The following is a 26,412-nucleotide window of genomic DNA, read 5'->3' as shown; positions in this document are numbered from 1 at the left end:
TTCTGTCTAGTTTTCCTAGTAATCTTTTTTAAATCGTGTCAGAATGTAGACATCAGGTAGCACCTGCAGCTTTCATGGCCTGAGCAGAAGATCTGAGGTAGCGAGGGAAATGGAGGTATGTCCAGCTGGCCAGGTGAAAAGGAACAGTCCATTCCATTCGCTCTGTATTGAGGGAGAGAATTCGGTGCACCTCTTTGTTGTCCCCCCCTCTCCTCTCTTTCCCCTCTTTTACATTCTCTTGTCCTTCACAAGAGGACGCATGCATGTGTGCATGCATGTTGCAGTGGGGATCGGGGATGATGGAAATGTGACTGGTCCTGTGACTGTCAACCACAGACCCTGGACTGGTGAAAGAGCAGACAGCTGGGCTCCTGAAATAACAGAGTAGGAAGATCAAACAAAACCCCCACCATAACCTTATCTTCTTATACTTTAGGTCTCCATCTTATACTTGTATGTTGAACAAAAGTGTTTCATGTCTTATTATTTAAAAAGAGACAGTTGCAAACACCCAACAAACAATACTCTAGGCTACTATATTCTACTTGTGCTACTTGGGTTCTGTTCATATAAACTCAACTCCATCCAATTCTGACAAGTGTGCACAGCCAATTAAATGGGAATTTTTCCAATAATTTAGATTTTATTCACATGCTACATCTTTCTTAATGTGGCACAAGAGGGAGCCAAACGACCTTTTCGTAGCTCCTCGTACCCAGGAGTGTCATATATCGAAACCTAAACCAGCTTTCTTTCTCCAAGTGTTTCTGTAACCTAGAAGATCAATTAATTTTCTACGATTTTTCTATCAAATAGTTTTGGAATACACTTTTTTGGGGGAACAAATGGGAGTGAAGCATACACTGAAAGCTATAATCTTCACAATTTGGCGGACATGTGTAAAGTAAAATTATAATTTTACAAGAAAAATGCTTCTGTCCCTTCCCATCAGTAATAAATGCCATCGCCCACCTGGATTCAAAATTAGAAGAGTGCATTCCATTGTAATTTTGTCCAGTGGTGTGCGGTGGGCGTGTTCTTTTTACTACAGGTTCTCAAGTGCTCGAAGTTAAAACTCAGTGCGCGCAGGCACATCGAGTGAATGCCGTTTCAGCATCCTGACGCACGTATGGGACTCACCAACTTCATCCTTTGCTTCTCCCTGTCTCTCGGATTTTAAAATCGGTGGAGTTTTAAAAGCCTTCTCCCACGTTGCGGGCTGGAGATAGACACATTTATAATGGCATTTTATAGACTTTTCGTCGTTATAGTTTCTCTCACTTGTAGCTTGTCTGTTGAGGGACAAGACAGCTTCGGATTATCGTATGCTTTAAGATCTGAACTGTCGGAGGATGCTATTCTTGTGGCCAACAACGGAATTCGCGTGCCTTTTGGGAGATCCGTCTACGTTGATCCCATCAATGATCTGGTGGTTGACGTTCAGCCGGGGGACAAGTGCAGCATAACAGTCCTGGACAATGATCCCCTCTCCCAAAGACCCGGACATCTCTCTCCAAAGAAGTTTCCTTGTGAATTTGGTCCCAATGATGTCAGGTACTTTCATTACGGCTCGAGGAGTCCCGTGAGAGACAGGGTGAGACTGCAACTCAGGTATGACACGCAGAGCGACACGATCATCATACCGTTCATGATGGAGGTGGAGGTAGTTTTCACACAGTTGGAAGTAATCACCAAAAACATGCCACTCAACGTCGACAGTTTTAATGCTAACAGTAGTCCCATTGACAGCAAAATTTTGGGCTTTACCTATGACAGAGAATCCGAGCAATGCGAGGTCACCTCTTTAGCCAGCAACAGCGCATTACCCAGATATGGCAAACTTGTGGACGATGGAGATAAACTGGGAAAAATGATGGATTGCGATGAATTCCTCAAATCAGACATTCATTATCAGCACACGTTTAGTAACACGTCGCCCAACAGAGACTATATCCCCATGGTAGTTGAACTCTATAATAACGAGGGAAATCTGTTAAAACAGGAATTTTTCCATGTTATGGTTCGCATACAACCGGGAAAAGAAAACATACCGCCGAAGCCCAGCTTTGTGTCAATGATGATGATGGAAGTTGATCAGTTTGTTATGACGGCTTTAACTCCAGACATGCTCTCAGCAGACGATATCGAATCAAGTCCTGAAGAACTTATTTTCAACATTACCTCCCCTCTTTCTATTGAGGAAGGTTATATTGTGAGCACAGATGACAGGAATTTGCCAATTACTGCTTTCTATCAGAGGGACCTTTTTGATTTAAAAATAGCTTACAAGCCACCTTCTCTTGACTCAGACACAGAGAGGATTTTCCAGATTGAATTTGAGGTGTTGGACACTGATGGTGGCATTTCTGACCCCTTTGCTTTCATGATTGTGGTGAAGCCCATGAACAGCCTTGCCCCAGTCGTGACCAAAAACACTGGCCAGCTATTGTATGAGGGTCAATCCAGATCACTAGTCACGTCGCACAATTTAGAAATCAGTGACGAGGACAATTTGGACAGTGTTAAATTAAGTGTCATTGATGGTCTCCGACATGGTGAGCTCACTGTCCTTGGTTCCCGTAGAAAACATTTCACCCCTGAAGAGCTAGATGCAGGTGTGGTAGTCTATCAACATGATGGGAGTGACACCTACAGCGATAACATCATTTTCAGAATGACCGACGGCAAAAATGAAGTTGAGTTTCTGTTCCCAATCACTATTGTCCCTATGGATGATGAGGCTCCCATAGTCAATGCCAATACAGGACTAGTGTTGTTTAAGCACCAAATGATGCCAATCTCCCCTCTAATGCTAAGTGCAGCAGATGTTGACTCTGAAGACTCAACCATTAAGTTTACTATTCAGCCTCTATTCTCTACTATTGGGGAGGTGCTGCTGAGGCAGTCTGAGGCCCCAGAAGACCCCTCTTCATGGAAGTTTAACTCACAGGATGAGGTCTATGAAAAGGTGGTGTCTGAGTGGCAGCAGAAAGATATCACAGACGGAAAGCTTTTCTATCGTCACACAGGTCCCCACAGCACCGAGACGGTCACTGACCAGTTTGTGTTCACAGTTGAGGATGACAATGACCCGCCCAATCAGTCTGGAGAAAATGCTTTTGTCATCAGAATCCTGCCCATCGATGACATCCCACCCGTGCTGTTCCCAGGAACCAGTCTTCAGATGACCGTGCACGAGTACCAGCTCACTCACTTCAGCAAGAATGTCCTTCGTTACACAGACCTTGACTCTGAAGACCGCGACCTGAAATACACAGTCATCCAGCCACCGACAGACACAGATGAGAACAACCCAATCGTATTTGGGTCTATCGTTTTAACTGACAGCCCAGACACAGAGGTGCAGGACTTCACACAGGCACAAGTCAACCATCACAAAATTTCATATAGCCCCCCAGACATAGAACTTGGTATCATTTCACATGTGGTCCAATTCCGTTACACAGTCGAAGACACGGCTGGAAACAGTGTGGAGGGAGTCTTTACCATACATGTGCAACCAGTGAACAACAAACCCCCGCAAGTTGTAAACACTGGCTTCACTGTGTTTGAACATGGAACCCAAATAATTAAAACTGCTGAGCTTGATGCCAGTGACCTTGACACAGACAATGCAGACCTGACTTTCACTGTCAATGTTCTTCCTCAGCATGGCAAACTCCAGCTCAAAGGTAGCGATGTCAGCAAAGGCAATACTTTCAAAGTGATGGACATTGCGGAGGGCTCACTCTTATATGTACACAATGGCGATGAGATCAATAGTGATTCGCTGCAGTTGGAGGTCACGGATGGTTTCCATCTGGTCCCAGTTAATGTGAAAATTGCAGTGAAGCTCATCGATGATGAGGCACCCAAAATCAACATGCAAGCTGGGACAATTGGATCCACCATGGAAGTCTTGGAGAATGGCGCTACAGAGATCACATCCAGTGTTATCCAGGGTGAAGATGATGACACTGATGACCTCATGTTGACCTTTATCGTTGAGGATGCCCCAGTTCAGGGGGAGATCCTGGTAAACGGGGCTCCCGCAAGCAAATTCACCCAGGCTGACATCATTAACGGGCTGGTAGTATACGCTCATACAACGGGAGAGATTGGCCTCAGCACAAAACAGGATGCGTTCAACCTGACCCTCTCAGATATGTCTGATGAATGGACAGTGGGCGGTAACAAAGTGAATGGAGTGCGTGTCATTGTCACTATCCTCCCTGTTGATAACCAGGCCCCCGAGATTCATATCGATCCTGACTTCAGTGTTTTAGAGGGTGGGAAATCCTCCATTAGTGACAACATACGAGCTGAAGATCCAGACACCCCTGTTGAGGACATCATGTGTACAATCGTTGTCCAGCCTACTTCAGGTTACATTGAGAACATAGCCCCTGCCCCGGGTTCAGAGAAGTCTAGATCAGGCACAGCTATTAGTGCCTTCTCTATGAAAGACGTTATGGATGGAAACATCTATTACGTGCAGAGTATTCACAAAACAGTTGAGCCAGTGGAAGACAGGTTCACGTTCAGATGTTCAGATGGCGTCAACTTCTCAGAGAGGCATTTCTTCCCCATTCTGATCATCCCAACCAATGATGAGAAGCCAGAAATCTTCGCCAGAGAGTTTTTAGTGATGGAGGGCATGAACATTGTTATCGACACTCCAATCCTGAATGGAGCAGATGCTGATATTCCAGTTGAAGACTTAACCTTCATCATCTCGAAACCTCCTAAACACGGTGCCATTCTAAATCAGTTGGCCACTGGCTCCGTCCCTGTCACAAACTTTACGCTGGAGCAGATCAAGGAAGCATCAAGCATCATTTATGAGCATGATGACTCAGAGAGCACCGAGGACAGCTTTGATGTTATCCTCACCGACGGGAAACATAGAGTGGAGGAAACCATCAAGGTTGTGATCGTCGCTCTGGATGATGAGACACCCAGAATGCTCATAAACGATGGCCTGGAGGTGGAGGTGGGAGAGACCAAGGAAATCAGTAACAAGGTATTGAAGGCCACCGATCTGGATTCAGAAGACAGCATGCTTACATTCATTGTGCGATATGGACCAAGCCAGGGACTCCTGCAGCGGACGACTCCACAGGGAGGTCTGCAGAACATCACAGTTGGCATGAACTTCACGCAGGCAGAAATAGATCAGGGAGTAATCTTGTACGAACACAATGGTCAAGAGGGTGTCCGTGACCTCCTCAAGTTTGATGTGACAGATGGCTCCAACGCACTGATCGACAGATACTTCTACATCACAGTCAGCAACATTGACATGGTCTTCCCCGACGTGGTCAGCAAAGGTGTGTCTTTGAAGGAGGGAGGCCGAGTGACGCTTACCACTGACCTGCTCAGCACCAGCGACCTGAACAGCCCGGATGAAAACCTGGTCTTCACCATCACCCGAGCTCCGGTCAGGGGGCACTTGGAGTGCACCGACACCCCGGGCATCCCCATCGCTTCCTTCACTCAGCTTCAGCTGGCCGGAAGCAAGGTCTACTACATCCACACCGCTGACGACGAGGTCAAGATGGACAGCTTCGAGTTTGAAGTCACAGACGGTTACAATCCTGTGTTCCGCACCTTCCGCGTGGCAATTGTGGACGTGGACAACAAGAAGCCTGTGCTGACTGTCCATGATTTGTTGGCAGCAGAAGGCCAGAGCAAGCTTATCACACCGTTTGAGCTGACTGTGGAGGATCAGGACACATCTGAACGTCTCCTGAAATTCACCATCACCCAATTCCCTGTTCATGGCAAGCTGCTCTTCAACAACAGCAAGCCCGTCACGTCCTTCACCAAACAGGACCTGAATGAGAACATGATCAGCTACAAGCATGATGGCACAGAAACCAATGAGGACAGCTTCTCCTTCACCATCACAGATGGCACACACACTGACTTCTTCGTCTTCCCAGACACAGTGTTTGAGACGCGCAAGCCTCAGACCATGAAGATCACACTTGTGTCAGTGGACAACGGCGTTCCTCAGATTGTGTTGAATAAAGGTGCCACAACTTTGAAGATGTTGTCCATAGGTCACCTGGGCTTCCCGATCACCAGCAAGGCCCTGAGGGCCGAGGACACAGACAGTCCTGCACCCTCCCTGGTGTTCCGTGTGACTGGCCAGCCCGAGCGCGGCCACCTCATCAACCTGGCCAAGGGGAACGACTCCATCGACACCTTCACTCAAGGTAATACAAAACTACCTCAAATTTTATGTGTTTTTTTAAAGATGCTTTTTTTGCCAAATGAAATCGATGCTTTATTGTCATGGGAGGGTGTAACAAATGCTTTTTTCCTAGAGAAATTGCTTTTCCAGCTTAATGCTTCGTCATCGAGAAGGTTGGACGCCATTTCAATTATTAAAGCCTGCAATCTCCACTCTGTCTGAAAGTCTTTAATCTTAGGCTTCCTAACCTCTGCTGAGGATAGGGACTGCTGACTGTCACTGGTGGTTAGCTTCAACCCCAAAAAGGGACAAACACACCCCACAGCTGCTCTACTAATAATTAATTAATCACACACTCTCTTGTTAGAGGACTTGACACTGACTAGCGGATTATTCCTTCCCACAGATATTCCAAAATTGGTTCCTCTGGAATTGAATTTTGTAAGATGTTAATTTGTTTCATGAGGGTATTCAGCTCATAAATAACAGAACAGGGATGGAAAGAGGGGAATTGTAAGACATGATTTAGGTAAACACCAATTGTGATATTTGAAGCCGCAATCCAACTTCCCTCAGAGGAGCAATTAGTTATGACTAATGGGACATTTGCCATGTTGGCAAATGTGATGTTTGGTATTAGGTCAACACATTAGGAAGGGGGGAATTATATCCCTAGATTCAAAACAGATCATTAAATTCTAAATGCCATTTTACAGGTGGAAGTACATTTAGAAATGTTTTGCTTATCTTAAACAGAATGTCTAACACATCTCAGGAGCCGAAGGGAAAAGTGTAGACATGGGTACACATGGGTATATGTGCTAGGACACACACTCACACACTCACACACTGCAAGACATTGAATACACTCCCCTGCGCCCCCACAACACATACATACAAACACACACACACATACAGTACACACACACACACAACACACACACACACACACTCCAAAGGCTCACACTCACTCACACACACACACACACACACACACACACACACACACACACACACACACACACACACGCACGCACGCACACGCACACACACACACACACACACACACAAACAGAAAGAACACACGCTGGAACATGCTCACACACCACACTGCACACATGCTAGGGGGTGGGGGGTAAGGGGTGTGAAATGCGAGTCAGCTCCACTCAGTGCGACAGCCACTGAAGTGTCAGAGCCACAGGAAAAGGGCAGGCATGGCAGAGAGGCCCCCGTTGGCAAGCCAGCACCATCAGCCGAGGCAGCCAGGCGCGAGGGACAATCATTCCTCTTTATTTACCGAGCCATTCCCCGCTGTCGTTCCGAGCATCCCCACACACAGCTCTCACTAAATATTTGACGATGTGAGAGCACACTTGGAGAAAAAGAGCAGAATTTTTTTTTGTTTGTGTTTTTTTTCCTTGAGGTTACATTGGCTGGAGATGGCTTGCGTTTTTGCATACATAACACATTTTGCTGAGTGTTCCTCCTCGAATGAATAATTAAGGGGAGAGACAGTGTGAAGGAGGTATGCTAGGGGTCGAGGGGATAACGCTGATAACGTTTGACAAAATATTTCCAGCTGGTGGTCTATCAACACCAGAGTGACAGAGACAGTTTTTTTTTTTTGTAAATAATTTCAGAGCTCAGACAGGCAGAAGCAGATGTGCAGAAAAGCTGCGCCTTCTGGAAGCTGGCCTCTAAAACATCGTTCTGTCCCTGCCTGTCATTAGATAGATTAGTCACCTGTTATTTGGATGGGTTGCTGACACAGTTTCCCCAACAGATCACCTGGCGCTCAGTCTTGGCCTCCTATTTACTTCAAAGACGTGATTTTAACATTTATTATGTGAGAGACAGGCAGTGCGAAAAAGAGAGAGTTTTATTTTCAGCAGACATACTGTATTTTAATTGTTTTTTATGTATGTAAGTATTAATGAGTAATATTCTGCACTTAACATTAAATGGCTAAATATTTGTGAAATTGAAACACACTGAAACACTGTTTATTGATTGAACTTACACTTGATTGAACTTGATGACAGAAATACATTGTCTCTGATTTCAGGTGACATTAATGACCAGAATATTTGTTATGTGCTGAAGGACAATGACAATGCAACAAGCGACTTGTTCCACTTCTCTGTTGAAGACAATGGTAAGATGTTTTGGAGACTCTCCTGTTTCACTGTTATGTTTAATAGTGTTTTATAGTCTGAGTTATCAGCATGATCTAAATTCGCAATGGGAAAGGAAGATGCTTCTGTCTCAGTTAGTGGCTGTGGTCTCATTGAGACAAAATACCTTAGGGACAGAAGACCAAACACATTTGTTTACAGTGTTTCGTCTTCCTTTCAGAGATGTGTCTGTCTGCAGTCTATAGTGGTGGGAACGTGACTGTAAAGCACAATGTACCACAGATGTGCAAATGTTGGAGTTTACAGAGTCAGCGTGCACAAGTGTTTGCTTCCGAGTGCCTCTTATAAAATCTTTTTGTTGACGTTGTTTCTTGTGTAGTATCTGAACAGGCACTTTAGACTGCAGACAAGGAAGCAGATCTCTATTATACCTGTTTTATTGTGTCTGCTGTGGACTTTGTTGGTATTTGCGTCCTAAAGCAGACAGGCAGTTGAACATAATAATGTCCTCCTATATGTCTGCATACATATACAGAAAGTTGTTTTGCTTGGTTAGTTTTGATACAAAAGTCATTACACTAAACCCACCCAGGTAATATATCCATCATATTTCCGCAAAGAGATATTCCGCAACTATCGTAACAGTGAACCCCTCTCTCTCCAGGAAGTCTCATATTAGTCTTTAATTGTCTTTGCTGGTGGGACACAAAGTCGAAAAGAGGTCGTAGACATTGCACGACCCCCAGCACAAAGCCACATTTGATATTTAACACCAGGAGCAAGGCAGTAAATAATTATAGCGAGGGGAACAGGGCTGCCTCTGGCGAGACTGGTAATTATATGGTGTATTAGAGGGCTCTCAGGGCTCCCAGGGCTCGCTGCTTGGGAAAATACTTCTTATTTTAACAGGAGGAGCAGCTGTATCTTACAAGCTGTGTTTGCTGTTTCAGGGGTCTATTAGGGTTTTTTTTTTCTGTGTGTGCGTGTCCTGGTTTTGCATGTAGCTGTTGTTCCCTCTCTGTGATTTCTGAGATGAAAATCAGTAGGGGCAGACAGGCAATGCTGAAGATTTGGGGTATGTGGTGGGGAACCTTTGACATTTAAGAGAAGTACAAGCTCAGCCTGTTATTTTAGGGGCTGTTGGGAGAGTTATGACTTCTTCCCTCGGACCCCACCTTAAAGGAAGTCCACCTGGAATCTGTCTGCTTGTTACCTAGGCTACCTCGTTTAGGAAGACCCACTGATCCTTGTCACCATGGTTTTCACTGATCTTAAATACAAAACAAAAGTTTTTAGATGCCATAGAATGAATTAAGTTCTTTTGACCTCCATCTCTTCTTTAGGGCTCAGTTTTTTCATTTTTTTAACTAAGGCAACTTTGTGACATTTTGAGACTTTCTGCTCTTTTTCATGCCATAGAAACTACTTCCTCTCCACTCCCATCCCCCCTCACTCTCTCTCTCTCTCTCTCTCTCTCTCTCTCTCTCTGTCTCACTCACTCACTCAAACACACACACACACACACACAAACACACACACACACACACACACACACACACACACACACACACACACACACACACACACACACACACACACAAACACACACACAAACACGCACACACACACACACACGCACACACACAAACACGCACACAAACACGCACACACACACGCCACACACACACACACACACACCTTCACATCACAAGTGATACTCCGTCCCTCCCTTTTGTGGCCCTCCTGAAAGGGTCCCTTCCCCTTTGGTTAACACGCTGTAATCTGCAGCTCCAGTACCACGACTCACACACAATCTGCTGGCCTGAATGCCTGAGAGAAGGAGCACTAATTAGAGGCCCTTCTGAAAACATGTCGCCGCTTTAAGTGCAAAGCCGCTGTGATATGATGGGGGAGGAAACAGCAGTGCTAGTGGTCCCTCTGCATCCCTCTCCCTCGCTGTGTCGCTGAGAGAAATCTCCCACTAGTCTTTCTTTTTTGTCTATTGCTGTGTGATACTCCCCTCTCTCCCTCTCATCTTGGGGTGACTTAAGGTTCTGTTGTTGAACACTCTCTACCAGCTTCAACCCCGTCTTTGTGTAATTAGTTTTTATTAACCATATTCCCGTGCTATTTGAGCGGTGTAGTGTGAGGTGACTGGCGAGTGGTTTTAATTTAAATGGCATGAAATTGAAATTCAGAGCTGAAAAGGTGCTTTCACCACCCCGTAGTTGTCGCTTTGGCAGATGAGATGTTTGTGGTAGGACATTGTCCCTTTGAAATAGCTTTTTGATTTGTACACATGGGAACCTAATAGAATTAAAGTGCTTTTGTTGTTTTTGATCCCAGATGTAAACATTTGAAAGCGTGGATGCAGACGATAATGCAGATCAACCATGGCCTCTTTGAAACAAGCGAGAAGAGCGTTTCTCATCTGTCTGTGGCCTTTTATTCTCTTGTCTCTCAGAATGGCTTCTGAGCTTCCAAACAAACCCCTGTCCCTCTCTCCCTCTCCATCTCGCTCCCCGTTTTCACCACCCACGTTCCCTTCGGACCTCCGGGTAGCCTGGAGGACTGATCCCAATACCGCAGTCTGTCTCAGTCTCTTGACCTCCTTTCCCACACCATAGTTGTGTTTGTTAGATTAATCACCTGATTGGCACAGTTGTATAAGATCCTAAATTTAGATCCATCATATTCCCTGTGGACGTGAATTTGTCAGAATGAATTTGTGTGCTCAGCATGATCAATGAGTGTTTTCTCAAGTCAGTGTCAGTGATCACACACAGAAAGTCTGCATTGCAATACAACTAGGCGATGCCAGCAGAATTGAAAAGTAAATGCATAATTTTGGGTATTACACACTATGTTTCAGTAATCGTACCAAAATGTAATGTCCCATATGCAGAATAAGGGCCACTGATAGACATGGTCTGTACCAACCCTCAGTGATTTGAGAAACAATAGCTAATCACTGCAAGGTCACTGAAGCTAGGCTAATCATGTGGACCTCTAGACAGTATTACTGGCAGAGAATAATTTCACATTCTGTGGAGTGCTTGCAGGCTATAGGGCAGTAATTATAGTTGCCATTGAAGTCAGTATTGAGTTCTGTTTTCGTGGCAGACTTCTAGTGATTATTTGACATAATGTGTATGCTGTAATATTTACTGGTTGTAAATATTGCTATGCTATGTATTAATCATCGTCATACAAAACTAAACTTCATAGAGAAAGGAAGACAAAGGCAGTTGTGTTTTTGTACTAGCAGTCAAAAGTTCAGACCGTGTCCACTATGGGGGGCCAGCTGTGTCCTGGAGGTTAATAGTGAGATTTATATCAATGTTCAGCCTCAACCACAGGCTCTGACAGACAGGTGCAGAGGCCAGGCAGGCACGGCCTTGAGGGCACACCTAGGTAGCCATGTCCTTGGGCTACAAACACTGGGCTTATCTAGCTAGCGCCGCTAATAAGCTGTGTTGTCTGAGAGCAGAGATAAGGTGTGGCTGGAGCTAGAGGCTGTGCAGCGTGTGCACACAGTGTGTGTGTGTGTGTGTGTGTGTGTGTGTGTGGTTGGGGGGGGGGGGGGGGGGGGGGGGGGGAGTTGTTTTGGGTGGGAGTTGTTTTGTTTGGTTCTTCTTCTTCTTCTTTTTTTTGGGGTGGTCATCTTTTAACATTAGCTTTGAAGAAGAAAGGCTGTTGTCTGAATTTGACGCTTATTTCTGAATGTTGTGTATTGCATGATACTTATGTTAATCTGCATTGTCTTTAAAAATAGGATTTAAGAGTTGTTTTAAAGTTGTTTAAGAGTTGTTGTTAAGATTGTTTGCAGCTGTGAATCTGTGTCATGGATCAATTCTAATTATCTACATGAAGTGATTGAGGCTGGAAACTTCTGAGGAAGCATCAGGCGTTCTTGAAGTTGCATCAACTGAACTGGCTCTCCGAAATTTGGCAGCCTTTTGTAGTGCTCCTGACCAGAGAGCACCCTTCTGCCTGAGGGCCCTCACACACTTTGTAATTGTCTCAAGGACCCAGCCTCTTGCCTCTGCTTTCTTGTTTGGGGCGCTAGTTGTGAAGAAACATTAGATAATGATCAGAAAGCTCCTCTGGATGGTTGTTAAGGCGAATCTGTGAGGATGCTGCCATGCCATGAGTTTTGGTCGGGCTTGAGGCGTTCGTTTCATTGTTGTGAATTATGAGCCCAAGCAAAAAGACTTTGAGGCAATCCTTCATTTTCTGCAGCTCATCTTTAACATACCATCAGAGGACTTAGACATCAATAGTCATAGGCATTAATTCCTAATGTGCTATTTTTTCAGTATTTTGTGGCTTGGATTGGAAGAAAATGTGTTAACACTTCACTTGGATTGTCCGCACACAGAGGCTTAACAGATCATCTGTTAAGATTCAAGTTCAGTATGTGAAATTGCTGTTGAACAGCCACTAACCTCAACCTTAAACTTAAATTGTACTGTAGTTAACAGCGTGTCAACAGATAGTTTGTTGATAATCTGAGCATCTGCATATGGGCAGATTATCCAACTAAAGTTTGACCAAAACGTTGGCAACACAGTATGTGAAGGTACGGGATGACACAGCGTAAACAACATGAGGCACTGCTCAGTCAGATAAATAAAAAGTGTCACCTGGCCCTTTGAGAAGCAGAGCCTGAGTAATCAGCAGGAGTGTCTGCCCTGAAGGGATACATTTGGAAACTCAAGGGTGTGGGTCTCAATAAAGTGAAGATCGTTCTAAATGCCTGACATCTGTCACAGTGACAGCTTTGTGATGTTAAAGGCAGACAATAGAGAACTGTTACCGTCAGTCTCTGGAGTGGGGGGCTTTATGGCACTCTGAAGCTGTGTGTGTGTGTGTGTGTGTGTGTGTGTGTGTGTGTGTGTGTGTGTGTGTGTGTGTGTCGGGACTCTGATGACCCCTTTGACATACACACTAAAACACACACTGTAAACACCCCCTCATTATTCAGCCTGACAACAGCACAAATGAATTCACTTCCTCAGTGTTGCCTCAGCGGTGTATGCCTGTGTGTTGACGAGAGTTCCTTTTGGTTCGTCTTCATCTGTTTTGTGTCTGGAGCCATCTGTCTGAATCTCCCGAATCTCTCCCACTTCAACAGTCGAGCTGTCAACGCAGGACAAGGCTGCATCCATCTCTCTTAAGCTGCTAGATATAAACTTAATGGACTGAAATACTGTACTCATATTTCTTCCTTGAATTAGTGTGTACTCTTGTAAAGAAAAAAGATTTTTTGTGCTTACTGTAGCCACATCAACTCAAAGTTAAGCAGTTGCTTTATGTTATAATCCCTTTAAAGAGGAAATACCTGAAGATATAATGACACGCTGTAATGCCTAAAGAAGATGATTTTAAGTATTACCAGATTACCACGTCTTCTTACTGCTGTAATAATAATCTAATAGTGAAATACAACACAAAGCTTCTGAACTTGGCTGAAAATATAGTTTAGAGAAGGAGCCTTTTGAAAGCCCGACTTCTGGGAGTGGGAGTGATGATGCACCACTGGTGTACTGTCAGTCACCCTTAATGTTAAATGTCATCGTCAGAGAAATGAGGCCAGTAGTAGTTTGTAGCTTCTGACCTTTACATGTTTTTGCGAAGTGTCCTCATGGTCAGAGTCAGAGAGAAGGGTGTGTGTGTGTGTGTGTCTGTGTGTGTGTGTGTGTGGGGGGGGGGGGGGGGGGGGGAGAGAAAAGTAGCGAGAGATGAGAGATACATATAGATGGAGAAACGGAAGATGGAGGGCCTAAAAAATAATAATTTCTCTTTATTTCTCAGGGGATCTGACACATCCCCACATGCTGTGCAGTGCACCACACCATTCAACCACTGGCTCCACAGGCATGCCCACACCTATGCAGTACATACACAAGCAACATGCATTGCAATTAGCCAAAGTAACAAATGAATTTGCAGGTAAATTGAGAGACTGTCTGAAAAGAGTTTTTATTTTATTCGTTTTTTTCCAGCTGAAATTTGGAGGCTTAAAAACACACTTAGGAGTCATGGGTTGTGCTCTAGAGTGCTGATGACATACATGGAAGGTTTATTAAGAAGGGTGTGTGATTAGAACTAACTGAAATCCTAACCCATGGGCATGTGCAGATGCTTTGCATTTGGCTGTGCCGTGTTGGGGCCAACAGCTCTGTATAGCTTATCAGTGCACACATGTGCTTCAAGAGGCATGATTTACATATATGCATGAGGAAAGATGTAACCAAGTGTGTGTGTGTGTGTGTATGTATGTGTGTGCGTTTGCATGTGTGGGTGTGTCTGATCAGTGTGCGTTTGCTTGCATGAGTATGTAAGTGTGTGTGTGTATGTGTGTGCATGCATACTGTATGTGCGTGATCAGTTTCAATCTTGAGGGTCCTAATTGAGGCAGACACTGTCAAAGTCCTGCCTGGCTTTGAAATGGTCGACCCTGGAGGATGTGTTTTTCCAGTAGCTTCTCCTGACAGTTTTCCAGGAAATCCGAGCTTTGAATTCCCCGTCCTCTGGGACGAGACCCTGGCTTTGAAGGCAAGGCTGCAACTTCTCCCTGGCCAGTTCATGTGTAGAGCACCCTGCCCAAGAGAAACAGAGAACGAATGGACGAGAGAGAGAGAGGAGGAGAGAGAGGGGGGGTGGGGGCATGAGATGAGAGAGGAAGAAGTTGTATGTGTGAGAGAGAGGTGCTGGTGAGAGACTTTGATATTCCAGTTAGACCCTTTAGACATTAATTAATTGGGCAATTGCGCTATTCGATCGATGATCGCTCAGAAACTGATAAAAGTCGATGAAGGTCTTCACTGCACATGAATGTGCACATCATCACACATATACTTCGACCATGAGAGAGACAGACAGAGACAGAGAGAGAGAGAGAGAGAGAGAGAGAGAGAGAGGAAAGAGAAGAGGATCTCTCTGAAGACTACTCAGTGATGTGCCCTTGCATTGAGGTTCAAAAGTTCAGTTACATTTACAGTAATAGAGAAATGTATTACTGTAAAGTACTATTGACTTATGATGAGGATAGACATGATCAATTATTCTTAACTCTGGCTGCCATTTTGTGTGTGTGTGTGTGTGTGTGTGTGTGTGTGTGTGTGTGCCCATAGTAAATGCTGAGACAGAAAGCGTTTATTGTCCTTGCTTTAGATGAGCAAATAATCCTTTAGAGTTGGTGAAAAACCCCACCATTAGTGTAGCATGAGAGATCCACTTGGAAAAGATCAGTTAACATGTACTGAAAGTCTGCTTCATCAGCAGGTGTAGGCTGGGGAATGTTCATATTATATTAAAGGGATGAAGATGATGGATTTGGTTCTTAGAAATTCTAATTACATTTCTGGGGTATTAGAGTAAAATCAGGTGTCAGCTACTGTATATGGATGTTGGCAATACACGCAGTGGTACTCATGGCGCCTGTGACTTGTTTTGAAGGAGGGAACAGCCTGAAGAACCAGCAGTTCCGTTTGACCTGGGCCTGGATCTCCCTGGAGAAGCAGAGCTACGTGGTGGACGAGGAGGACAAGTTCTTAGAGGTGGTCCTCACCAGACGAGGCTATCTGGGAGAAACTTCATTTGTTGGTAAGTGGCCCTCAGATCCCTTCTCATCTCCAACCCAAACACACACACAAACACACACACACACACACACACACACACACACACACACACACACACACACACACACACACACACACACAGACACACACACACACACACACACTCACTGGTCCTTTCTGAAAAAACAATGCTCTCTACACTAAAAAAAAAACGAGCATACAAAAAATCACCAATAAACATGGTAAACATTAGACCCTGTTGGAATGTTCCGAGTAAGTGAAGTGATCTTTTTGATCATTAGCACGTCTTGTGGCAGACGCACCGCCACTTCAAGCTGTAACCAATTGTCCTGCTTATCTCCAAACTCACTCTTCATGCGCTTGCTGTTGGGAGGATAGTTTTTTTCCCTGAGAGGTGGTGTGTGCCGCTCTGTGCATCCCTGGCGGCACACTTGAAAGCTGTGGTGAGAAGCCGCCACAGCGGCACCTCACATCTCCGGAGCAGAGGTGAGAGAGAGAGAGAGAGAGAGAGAGAGAGAGAGGGGAGAGAGAGAGAGAGAGAGAGAGAGAGAGCAAACACCTAGTTATCTCTGCTCTCTAGCCCAGACGCCACGGAGCACGGCTCACCGGAGGTCCGCATTCATATTCCAGGCGACGCAACCCTCACCTGTGTGCTCATCAGTGCATGCGCGTGTGTGTGAGAGAGAGAGAGAGAGAGAGAGAGAGTGGAAAAGAGAGAGAGAGAGAGAAAGAGAGAGAAAAGAGGCTGACAACTGTTGGCAGATGGTAATAAACGAGCCTCTCTAATCCGAGCAACAAGGGGATCATTGAACCCATCCTCACACGGGGCTATAATCGATCAGCTCATTAGTTTGAGAGACAGACCCGTGCAGTGGGTTGTCTCTCCATCGTTCATATCACAGCGGCGCTACTCAGGAATCGGGTTTCCTTTCAGGCACACAGAGATGATGAGGGTTACTTGTAGCGTTGCTCTGTTAAATTTATCAGGAGCCGAGACTGAGACGTAGAGGAAGGAAAGAACGTAGACATCACACAACTCGCTTGGAGGAATGCATCAGTAGAGGAACTGAGATCGTTCCCTCTGTGATACACATAAGTTCAGAGACAAAGTCTGCGCACATATACTAGTATGAGTGTGTGCGCATGTGCGTGTGTGTGTGTGTGTGTGTGTGTGTGTGTGTGTGTGTAGGTGTGTGTAGGTGTGTGCGCGCGCGCGTGTGTGTGTGTGTGTATGTGTATGCATTTTCGAATGTGAGTGTGTGTGTGTGTGTGTGTGTGTGTGTGTTCATTTATGTGAGTGAGTTCGTGTGTGTGTGTGTGTGTGTGTGTGTGTGTGTGTGTGTGTGTGTGTGTGTGTGTGTGTGTGTGTGTGTGTGTGTGTGTGTGTGTGTGCACAAAGGTGTGCGCGCGCATGCGATGTTCGCAACACTCACGGAGAACAAAGTTTTAACGAATCTAGGCCCTGCAGCCTCACACACACACACACACACACACACACACACACACACACACATCCCAGCAGCCTCTTTCTCTCCACTTCCCTTCCTCCACATCCCTCCATCCCTCCCTCCCTGCCCCTGCTCCCTGTGTCTCTCTCTCCATTCATCTCCTTGTCCAGCTCGTGGCGGGGTCACCAGTGGGGAGTGGAGCCCGCCGCGTCTTCGCCAGCCAAACCAGGTCACGACCGCCGGACGCCTTTGTTTGAGGACGGCCGCTCTTCCTCCCAACCCCCCGCCACCTTCCTCCTCCCCGTGTCGCGCCCTCCTGCGGCTCTGCACTCGTTCGCTCGCGCCATCCTGCGCTTCCTCTTTTCCGTGGCTCTGCTTTTCTTCTTTCACCTTCCGGGCCTCAGAGGCTAAACTTGTTATCGATGGAGCCTTACCCCCTGCCTGACTTTAAGATAGATTTGAAAAAGAACATGCTCTTCTATCTCTCTCTCTCTCTATCTCTCTCTCTCTCTCTCTCTCTCTCTCTCCTCGCTCTCTCTCTCTCTCTCTCTGTCTGTTTTTCCATCCCTCCCTCCCAGTCTCTCTCTCTATCTTTGTTTCTCTACATAATTTTTTCCCCCAACTGGAGGGGGCATTTCCTTTGAAGATTCCCCCTCTCACTTCTCATTTCATTCATTGAATTTCATTATTTGGTTTGCATTGCAGGGTGATGTGTACAGCGAGGCCTTAGCAGAGATATGTCTGTGTGAAGCTGCCAAAGGCTGGGTACAATATTGACCCCTCCTAAGGATGATCCAGTCTGGAAATTATACTTTACATTAATGTTTGATCCAAATCACCGCATGTACTCAACTAGTGAGCAGATCTGCTACTTCAGTTTTGGGGGAAATATGTTGCTGGGGACTGAATTTACATTTCTGCCCTGCCTTGTATTGGTTGAGCTTAAGCATAAATTTGCAGTAGTGCAGAACAAATCCTCCAACACATAATTTGCCCATTGTGTCAAATGGTGAGATGAAGCAAGGTAGCAAGCAGAGTGCTGTAGAAGTGGGGCAGGAATGTACAGTATTCTGTAATATGTCACAATAGTTCTGCTCATGACCCTTTACCATTATCAAGACATATATCGTCACATTAACGTAATACAACTGAAGACAATTAAAAACGATAATTTTACTGAGCCATTATGGTTTCCCAAATAATCACTACCCAATAAATATTTCAGAATCGCTGCACCGCGATACCATCAATATCGTGGGGAGTATATTATGACAGTATCACATCGCAAGTTACTCTGCAATTCCCACCCCTGGAGTCTACAGGGAGTCCTGGGCCTTAGCACTTTTGCATTTTAATCGAGCGGGACGCGGGGTATTAATTCTCTACAGCTGTTTCCGTCGCGACGCCAGAAGGGGCCCTGCCAGCTGTCGAGGCTTGATGTGGCCGTGATCAAACGCCGATGGGCAGGTGTGACAGAGGTACCCCCAGCCTCGAGGGGGACCCCTGCCTGGCCTGGCTCTGGGTGCGGAGCCTCCGGGGTGACCCCCCACCCCCTCCACCCCCCTGCCTTGGCCTCGGGGAGCCCCGCAAGTGGCTCCCATGCCACCACAGAGCTCTCGGAACAGCTTCATCATCTGGAGCCCATGTGTTCGCTGTGCTGTGCTGTGCTATGGAGCAGCATGGAAGCATGCGTGTGCAAAAATAAGATACAACTGAGTTGAATTTTAATTCATTATTAAATTCAATTTATTTATAGTGCCATTAAAAATGCCGAATGTCTCAAGGCACATTACTGAACCCGAGGCCTAAGCCCCCAGAGCTTTAATATGACAACCACGAGCAGGGCCCAGATGGTTGGAATGAGACCACTTGGGAGAGAGAGAGAGAGAGAGAGAGAGAGAGAGAGAGAGAGAGAGAGGGAGATATAGCATAATGGGATAGAAGATGGTAAAAAGTAGGAATAAGAGAAACAAGAGGATGGAAAAAATATCAAAATAGGTGCACAGACGTACAGAATTCTCAGTAAGAACCCGTTGTGCACCTATTTTGATATTTTTCCGGTGTTTTTTTCAGTGTTTTATGTTTTTCTGGTGACAGACCCAATATTAGTACACTGATACTTTTGAGCTTGAGTTTTGCCAACGTTATTCACGCATCGCTTCCTAAACGCGCCCACACCACTGGGAAATCCACATTTTTAAAGTAATCCTTCACAGTAAATTTAGAAATATGCCTTTTCAAATGACTCACACGCACAAACTCATTTCTCATCTCCCCTCGGCCTTGCTGCTTTAAATGAGGAAAAATGGCTCGGCGGCCTCCCCCACTGAGCGCATTAAATTACAGTGCACATCAGCAAAAAAATAAAACTTACAGCTTGGTCTTCTTCTTCTTCTTCTTCTTCTTCTTCTTCTTCTTCTTCTTCTTCTTCTTGTTTTCCTTCACAGGCATTGGCGCAGTCGATGGCACCGCCGAAAAGGACAAGGACTTCAAGGGCAAGTCACAGAAGCAGGTGCAGTTCAACCCAGGCCAGTCTCGTGCCACCTGGAAGGTGCGTGTCTTCCCCGACAGCAAGTATGAGCAGTCCGAGACCTTCCAGATTGCCCTCTCCGAGCCGGTAATGGGCGCACTGGAGTTCCCATCGACGTCGGCCGTGGAGATCGTGGACCCGGGCGATGGTGAGCATTTCTGTCGCCGTCAGTGTTACACCACGTACAGTGTGCAGTTGTATAGTGTTACTTAACAGGAAGTACAGTTTTCAGGAACAGCAGGTTTGTGGAGAGCATTCCGTGCCAATATAAAAGTCCCCAGAGTGGAGGGCTGTGGGACTACAGTTTCACCCTTTTTTTTTGCTCCTCTTGATGTTCATCTCTATTTTTCACTTTTCAAATGTCTCTTCTCACATGACACAGAATGGAGAGCATGCTGGATGAAGATGCCATCCCCAGCATTTTGACACCCTCAGATCCCAGATCAGATCTGGAACAGTGTCAGTGTTGTTTGAAAAAAAAAAAAAAAAAAAGATGGCAAACAGCTTTGCTGAAAAACTGGTGCACGGAGCATATCAGAACAACCAGTGCCATATCAATCATTCATCAAAACCGGCGTTAAAGAGACCACGGTCTTGTGTTCGCCTTGCCATGGCTCAGACGCCGCTCCCTCTTTTAAGCCCTCATTTAGGTTTCGTTTGAATGGCCAGTTGTGCAGTGGACGACCAGCATGTTCTCTTAGTTCTTCTTTTTTGGTGAAGAGTAACGTACCCAGTGTGGAGCCAGAGTGCATGTGTAACTGCGTCTGTAATTAGACAGAAAAGATGGGGGTGGGGGTGGGGGTACGAGCACGGCCCCCCTTTGGGAGGGTTTGGATGCTGAAGTTGATGTAATTTGAGGAGAATACGGAGGCAATGCTAGCAGCCAGCCCCGCCATCTCTGGGTGACTGTTCTAATGAAGCAGGCGCGGCCCTTGCTGTAATCAGCTCCACTGCTGTCAGGATCCGAAAGCCACACACAAAAACAAAACACACACATGCATGGGCACACACATACATCGCATACACACGCACACACACACACACACACACACACACACACACCGTCAGTCATTAAGCTGCTGGTGGATATATACTATATCCAGACAGATACTTTCTCTCTCTCACCCCCGCATGCTGTGCCACAGTAATGACACACAGGCTGTAGAAGTCATGTTCGGGGGCTGAGTCTCTTTCTCTCCGGTTGGAGAAGAGCCCCTATTTTGGAGTTGATAAGCAAATTTAGATTCCTCTCACAGAAATAACCAGAGGCTGTTGTTTATTGTATCTGATATTTCTTCATTGTGGTTTTGTGTGGCTGCGTGGGCCTCCTCCGCCTTCCCACGGCAATTATGAAGTGCACATAATACCCAAAACAATTCCACTTCAGACTCGCTTTCTGAATGGGACCCTCACACTCCCTTATCTCTCTCTCTCTCTCTCTCTCTCTCTCTCTCTCTCTCTCTCTCTCTCTCTCTCTCGCTCTCTTGCTGTCATACACACTCACTGTGGCAAATTCTCTATAGTATGAGAGGGATTTTTTTTCCTTAGAAAAGAGCCTCTCTGCAAATCTTCCCCAGTGAGCTCATTAGAGGCGCCATGGAAAGGTTTGTTTAGAGGAGGCAGAGCACTGTGGGAGGAGGTGGTGTGGGGTGGTGCAGTGGAGGTGGTGTGGGGTGGTGCAGTGGTGGTGGTGTGGGGTGGTGCAGTGGTGGTGGTGGTGGTGGTGGGGCATCTGTGACAGAGAGAGGGAGAGAGACGCTGGTTTCAGCTCTAGCCTGGACCTGACAACCACTCTGCCAGCCTTGCCACTCGCTGCCACCACGCACGCACGCACGCACGCACGCACGCACGCACGCACGCACGCACGCACGCACGCACGCACAACACACACACACACACACACACACACACACACACACACACACACACACACACACACACACACACACACTCCATCCAGCCATCCACTGAGGCAACCTCTCCACTGCCCTCCAGCACCAGCCTTTCAACCCCTCACCTCCCCCTCACCTCCCCCTTACCCCTCCCCCTCACCTCCCCTCACCTCCCCCTCACCACCCCTCACCCCTCACCACCCCTCACCACCCCTCACCCCTCACCTCCCCCTCAGTGCCCCTGCCCCCCTCATGCCAGCCCCCTCACCCTGGCAGCGCCACACTCAGAGCCATTAGTGTTTAAATGCTTGATGAGGCTGTGGCTGTGGCGGCGCCCCTGGAGAGCCCTCTGACCTGCTTGTCTGTGAGTCGTGGCATCCACCCTCATAAATATCTCACAGCGCTGCCACAGCTCTGGAGGAGAGGGAGGGCGCGCAGGGCGCGGTCCACTCGGAAGAGAGGAGGCATTGGCCTTGTGTTGTCTTTCGCTTTGGCTGACATTAGCTGCTCCAAAAGCCTCTTTTGTGTCGCCACGCGTGTTGCAGGGATGAGACTAAAAAACGAAACGATGGGGCAACTACTCGTTCCGTTCTTCAAGCTGAAGCAGTGTGAATTTAAGGGTGGTGGAGTCGGGATATGTGGACTCTTGAATGGGGAAAAAGGAGGTTTCCTACAACAAAAGAGCTTGAGACTGTGGTGCCAGACGGTGCTTCTCTCTCTGTGAGGCGTGAGGTCCAGCTGTCCTGGAGGGAGGTGGACATTGGAGTGAGGAGAGGAGAGGGTGTGTGGCGTCCGTGTCCGATCGATGCTCTGAGGGGCTTGGACTCCTCTCTGAGCGGCAGCGGAGATCAGTTTACTGGATTAGACTGAAACTCTCTCTGTGTCCCTCCGCCCCTCCCCCTCACCCTTCATATGTATAACAACACAACTCTGGTCTCTGAGATATGATCTGCTCTCTTTTTCTCTCTCTCTCTCTCTCTCTCTTTCACCACTCGTTGATCTTATCTTTAATCTGCCTTGCATTTCTCTTTACTCTTCCCTTTTCTCTCTCTTTCAATCTCTCTCTCTCTCAATCTTTCTCTCTGTGCCTCTGTGTCTTTTTCTCTCTGTCTCTCTCTTTCTATCTCACACTCTGTTGTGTTTTTCTCCCACTTCAGTTGCTTCCTGTCTTGTCTCTCTCTGATTGTGTGCTCTTTGCCAGAGGGGCGGCCAGTTGCATTGTGATAAGTGGAGGAGAGATTTGAGAGAGGGATCAGAGATGATGAACACACACACACACACACACACACACACACACACACACACACACACATACTCACTCACTCAGAGGGATCTGGGACAAGAGAGGCTGAGCAGCAGTCTGTTTGCTTTTTCCCCCTTTTTTGTTTTTATTTTTATTTTTTCATCTTTCTCATTCTCTTTTTTTTATTATTATTGGTCCCACTGTGCCTGTCTGAAATAAAGAATAAACAGTGTGTGCATTTCTCTGTAGTTTCGAGAGCATCTCGTAGTTCTCACTTCAGCCTTTTGATAGATGACTCTCTCACGGGTTGCGGGTCTCTGTTGCCATCACTCGATTGTTCTATAAAAAGTCTTCTGTGATGTTGACTCCTCCGTGACCTTCGCTATTTAGATGTAGTCATGTGAGAAAGGCTCTCTCTCTCTCTCTCTCTCTCTCTCTCTCTCTCTCTCTCTCTCTCTCTTTGTGCTCTGTGGCACCAATCTGGTTGATACACGCCTCACAGAAACACCAGCTTCTGTGTGATACTGATGTAGTCAGGATGTAAAGCACAACACCAGTGCACAGCAACAGCAGTGTATCGGCATCCCTGATTTTGAAGTCTGCCTTCACAACTGTGCCATTCCAGATGTGTGTCTCTAATTGGGAAGGATTTCAGACTTAAATTAAATGCCCATGCCTTTTCAAAAAACACCCGAGGCATTGTCTCTTCTGGGATGTAATGACTGTTAAACAAAAGCCCTAACATGTGTCCCTGTGTCTGCTCCCAAACAGAGTCCACTGTGTTCATCCCCCAGGCCACCTTTGCCATCGAGGAGGACGTCGGTGAGCTGCTCATCCCGGTGCGCCGCAGCGGTGATGTCAGCGAGGAGCTCATGGTGGTCTGCCACACACTGCAAGGTACCACACCTCCACCTGAAGCTACCGCTGAACAGGGATGAGGATGTTTATTGTTCAGTGGTTGGATGATGCAGTCAGTGAGTGTGGCCTGAGTTGTGTGTTTGTGGCCAAAATGATAAGTGTGTTATACATGTAGCAGGCCTGAAACAAATATGTGGGCGAAATGCACTGCATATCTAATGAATAATTAAGATTGCACTCACTTAAAATTTTATTTGTAAGATATCTTCTTGTGTTTTTTTCTCCATTTGGGAAAAGACCAAGGCTGTTGAGATTAATAAATAGCTAAGAAGCTGTCTAGTTACAAAATCAGATTCAAAACAATATTCTGCACAGGCACTGCCAAAGGCACCGTGCCCACCTCAGTCCTCTCCTTCTCGGACTACATCTCCCGGGCCGAGGACCCCAGCAGCCTGCTGCGCTTCGACAAGGACGAGACAGAGAAGTTCTGCCGCGTGGTGGTGATCGACGACTCGCTCTACGAGGGCGAGGAGAGCTTCAACGTCACCCTCAGCCTGCCCATGGGGGGACGTCTGGGGTCCGAGTTCTCCACCACTCGCGTCACCATCCTGCCCCATAGTGATGACGGTAAGTGCCGTTGAATAAACGGCAAAAAAAATGTCCTGATTGAAGAATGAGTGTAGATTAAATCACATCAAAAGTCAGTGGCCCTTTACAGTTCAAAATATTCACTTAGCAGATACTTCTTTCCAGAGTAACTAAAACTACTTGTGAGGTAGATGTTTTATGACTATCAGTGCTGCCTGAAAACTCTGGTAACTTTGGTATTGGCACTTTGGTTTCTTAATTTAGCCAGTTTAGCTCAGGAACACCACTGCTTGAGTATATAGTCAAGTTAAATCAAGTCAGCTTTATTTATATAGCGCATTTCATACACAGAGGTCATTCAATGTGCTTTACATAAACACAAGCAAACAGGAATAGCTAATAAAAGCATAGAAGGGCAACAGTCAAAGAACAGTTTAAAAATGTAAAAAGCATAAAAGCATAAAAGGGCAATAGTTTAAAAGTGTTTAAGAAGTAATAATTAAAACACATAAAAATGTCAATAGTTTTTAAAAAGTAATAAAAAAACAACATAAAATGATTGTACTAGTCAAGCACCCAGTGAACAGCGCTCTTCTTGATTCTTGAAGTAGTCCCAAACTGTGCACCCACACATATATTTTCTTTCAGGGCCGAAATGCTGTAACTCTCGATCCGTAAAGAACGAGCCGTTACTGTACACTCTACACTCTTAGCCGTTACACTCTAAATTCTCCACACTACACTATGCCTGATCTGTCTATTCTGTTAGAATGACAAGACAACGACTTCACAGAATCCCCCTTTGCCCAACTAAGGACAGCAATAGTACTACAAGGAACAATAGTACTCACCCCGAAGAGTGCTCTGTGCACTGAGTAATGAGGATCTTACCACAAGCCACACTCAGACATGTTACAAGATTGTCTTAAACAGACAATCACAAAACAGTACAAGGTCACATTCAGGGTGACGTGACACACAAACATACTGTATAACCCATGGGTCAGGAAAGATTAAACATTTGCTGAAAGACTTTCTCAGATTCAAAAATATGTAACCCTGTGATAATGATCCCAGTCAAACTCCCAGTGAACAGCAGCACTCTATGGAGATTCTTGAAGTAGTCCCGAACTGTGTGCGCACACGTTTCCTTTCAGGGCCAAAATGGCCGACCACAGGGCTAAAGAATGAGCCGTTACACTCTGACTATGTCCGATCTGTCTATTCTGTTAGAATGACAGGGCAACTGCTTTACAGAATCCCCCTTTGTCCAACTAAGGACAGCAATAGTACTACAAGGACCAATACTCACCCGAAGATCAGTTAGCAGAAGCATCAGAGGAAAGTTTGGTCTTAAGTCTAGATTTGAAACTGGCTACAATTGGGGCAACTTTGATCTCATCTGAAAGTTGGTTCCAGAGCTGAACTGCATAGCAACTAAAAGATGCTTCACGATGTTTAGTTCTAACAGTAGGTTTCTTGTAGATATGATATGATTTGACCCAATTTGACCAAATATGATTTGACCCAATTGATGACTACTGTATACCTGGAAGTCCAACCCAGTGCTCTAGTCTGTGTGTTAATATGTTGTGATCAACAGTGTCGAAGGCTGCACTAAGGTCCAATAACATCAAGACTGATGTTTTGCCTGCATCTGTATTGAGGTGTATGTCATTTAAAACCTTAATAGGAGCTGTTTCAGTGCTGTGAAAGTAATCAGAATACCCATTTGATGTTAGGAAGGTGGTTAGTAGATAACATCTCACTCGTGAATGATTTAATTCAGTCCCCTCCTGAAGCATCCATTTTGAAGAGTTGATATTCTATCCCCCTGTAAACTCTCTCTCTCAAGTTACACCATAGGGGGCGCCACCGGGGAAATCTCCTCCTGTCACTGTTAATCACA

The 26,412-nt window shown here is 46.0% G+C and overlaps 1 protein-coding gene across 1 annotated transcript in view; it reads left to right on the top strand.

The window, feature by feature from the left end:
- The first annotated feature begins 1,134 nt into the window (after positions 1 to 1,134).
- Positions 1,135 to 26,412, top strand: part of frem2a (FRAS1 related extracellular matrix 2a) — a 45,985-nt gene continuing 20,707 nt past the window's right edge. Inside the window, exons 1-6 of the mRNA XM_042091056.1 lie at positions 1,135 to 6,221; positions 8,265 to 8,354; positions 15,799 to 15,945; positions 19,840 to 20,070; positions 23,829 to 23,954; positions 24,291 to 24,542. Of these exons, the coding sequence (XP_041946990.1) occupies positions 1,241 to 6,221; positions 8,265 to 8,354; positions 15,799 to 15,945; positions 19,840 to 20,070; positions 23,829 to 23,954; positions 24,291 to 24,542 (5,827 nt within the window). The 5' untranslated portion in view covers positions 1,135 to 1,240. The remainder of the gene's footprint in view (positions 6,222 to 8,264; positions 8,355 to 15,798; positions 15,946 to 19,839; positions 20,071 to 23,828; positions 23,955 to 24,290; positions 24,543 to 26,412) is intronic.

Source organism: Alosa sapidissima, chromosome 5 (assembly GCF_018492685.1).
Source record: "Alosa sapidissima isolate fAloSap1 chromosome 5, fAloSap1.pri, whole genome shotgun sequence".
NCBI classification, from domain to species: Eukaryota; Metazoa; Chordata; class Actinopteri; order Clupeiformes; family Clupeidae; genus Alosa; species Alosa sapidissima.
The sequence above is the reverse complement of the archived record's forward strand: the minus strand, read 5'-3'. Positions and strand labels throughout refer to the sequence as shown.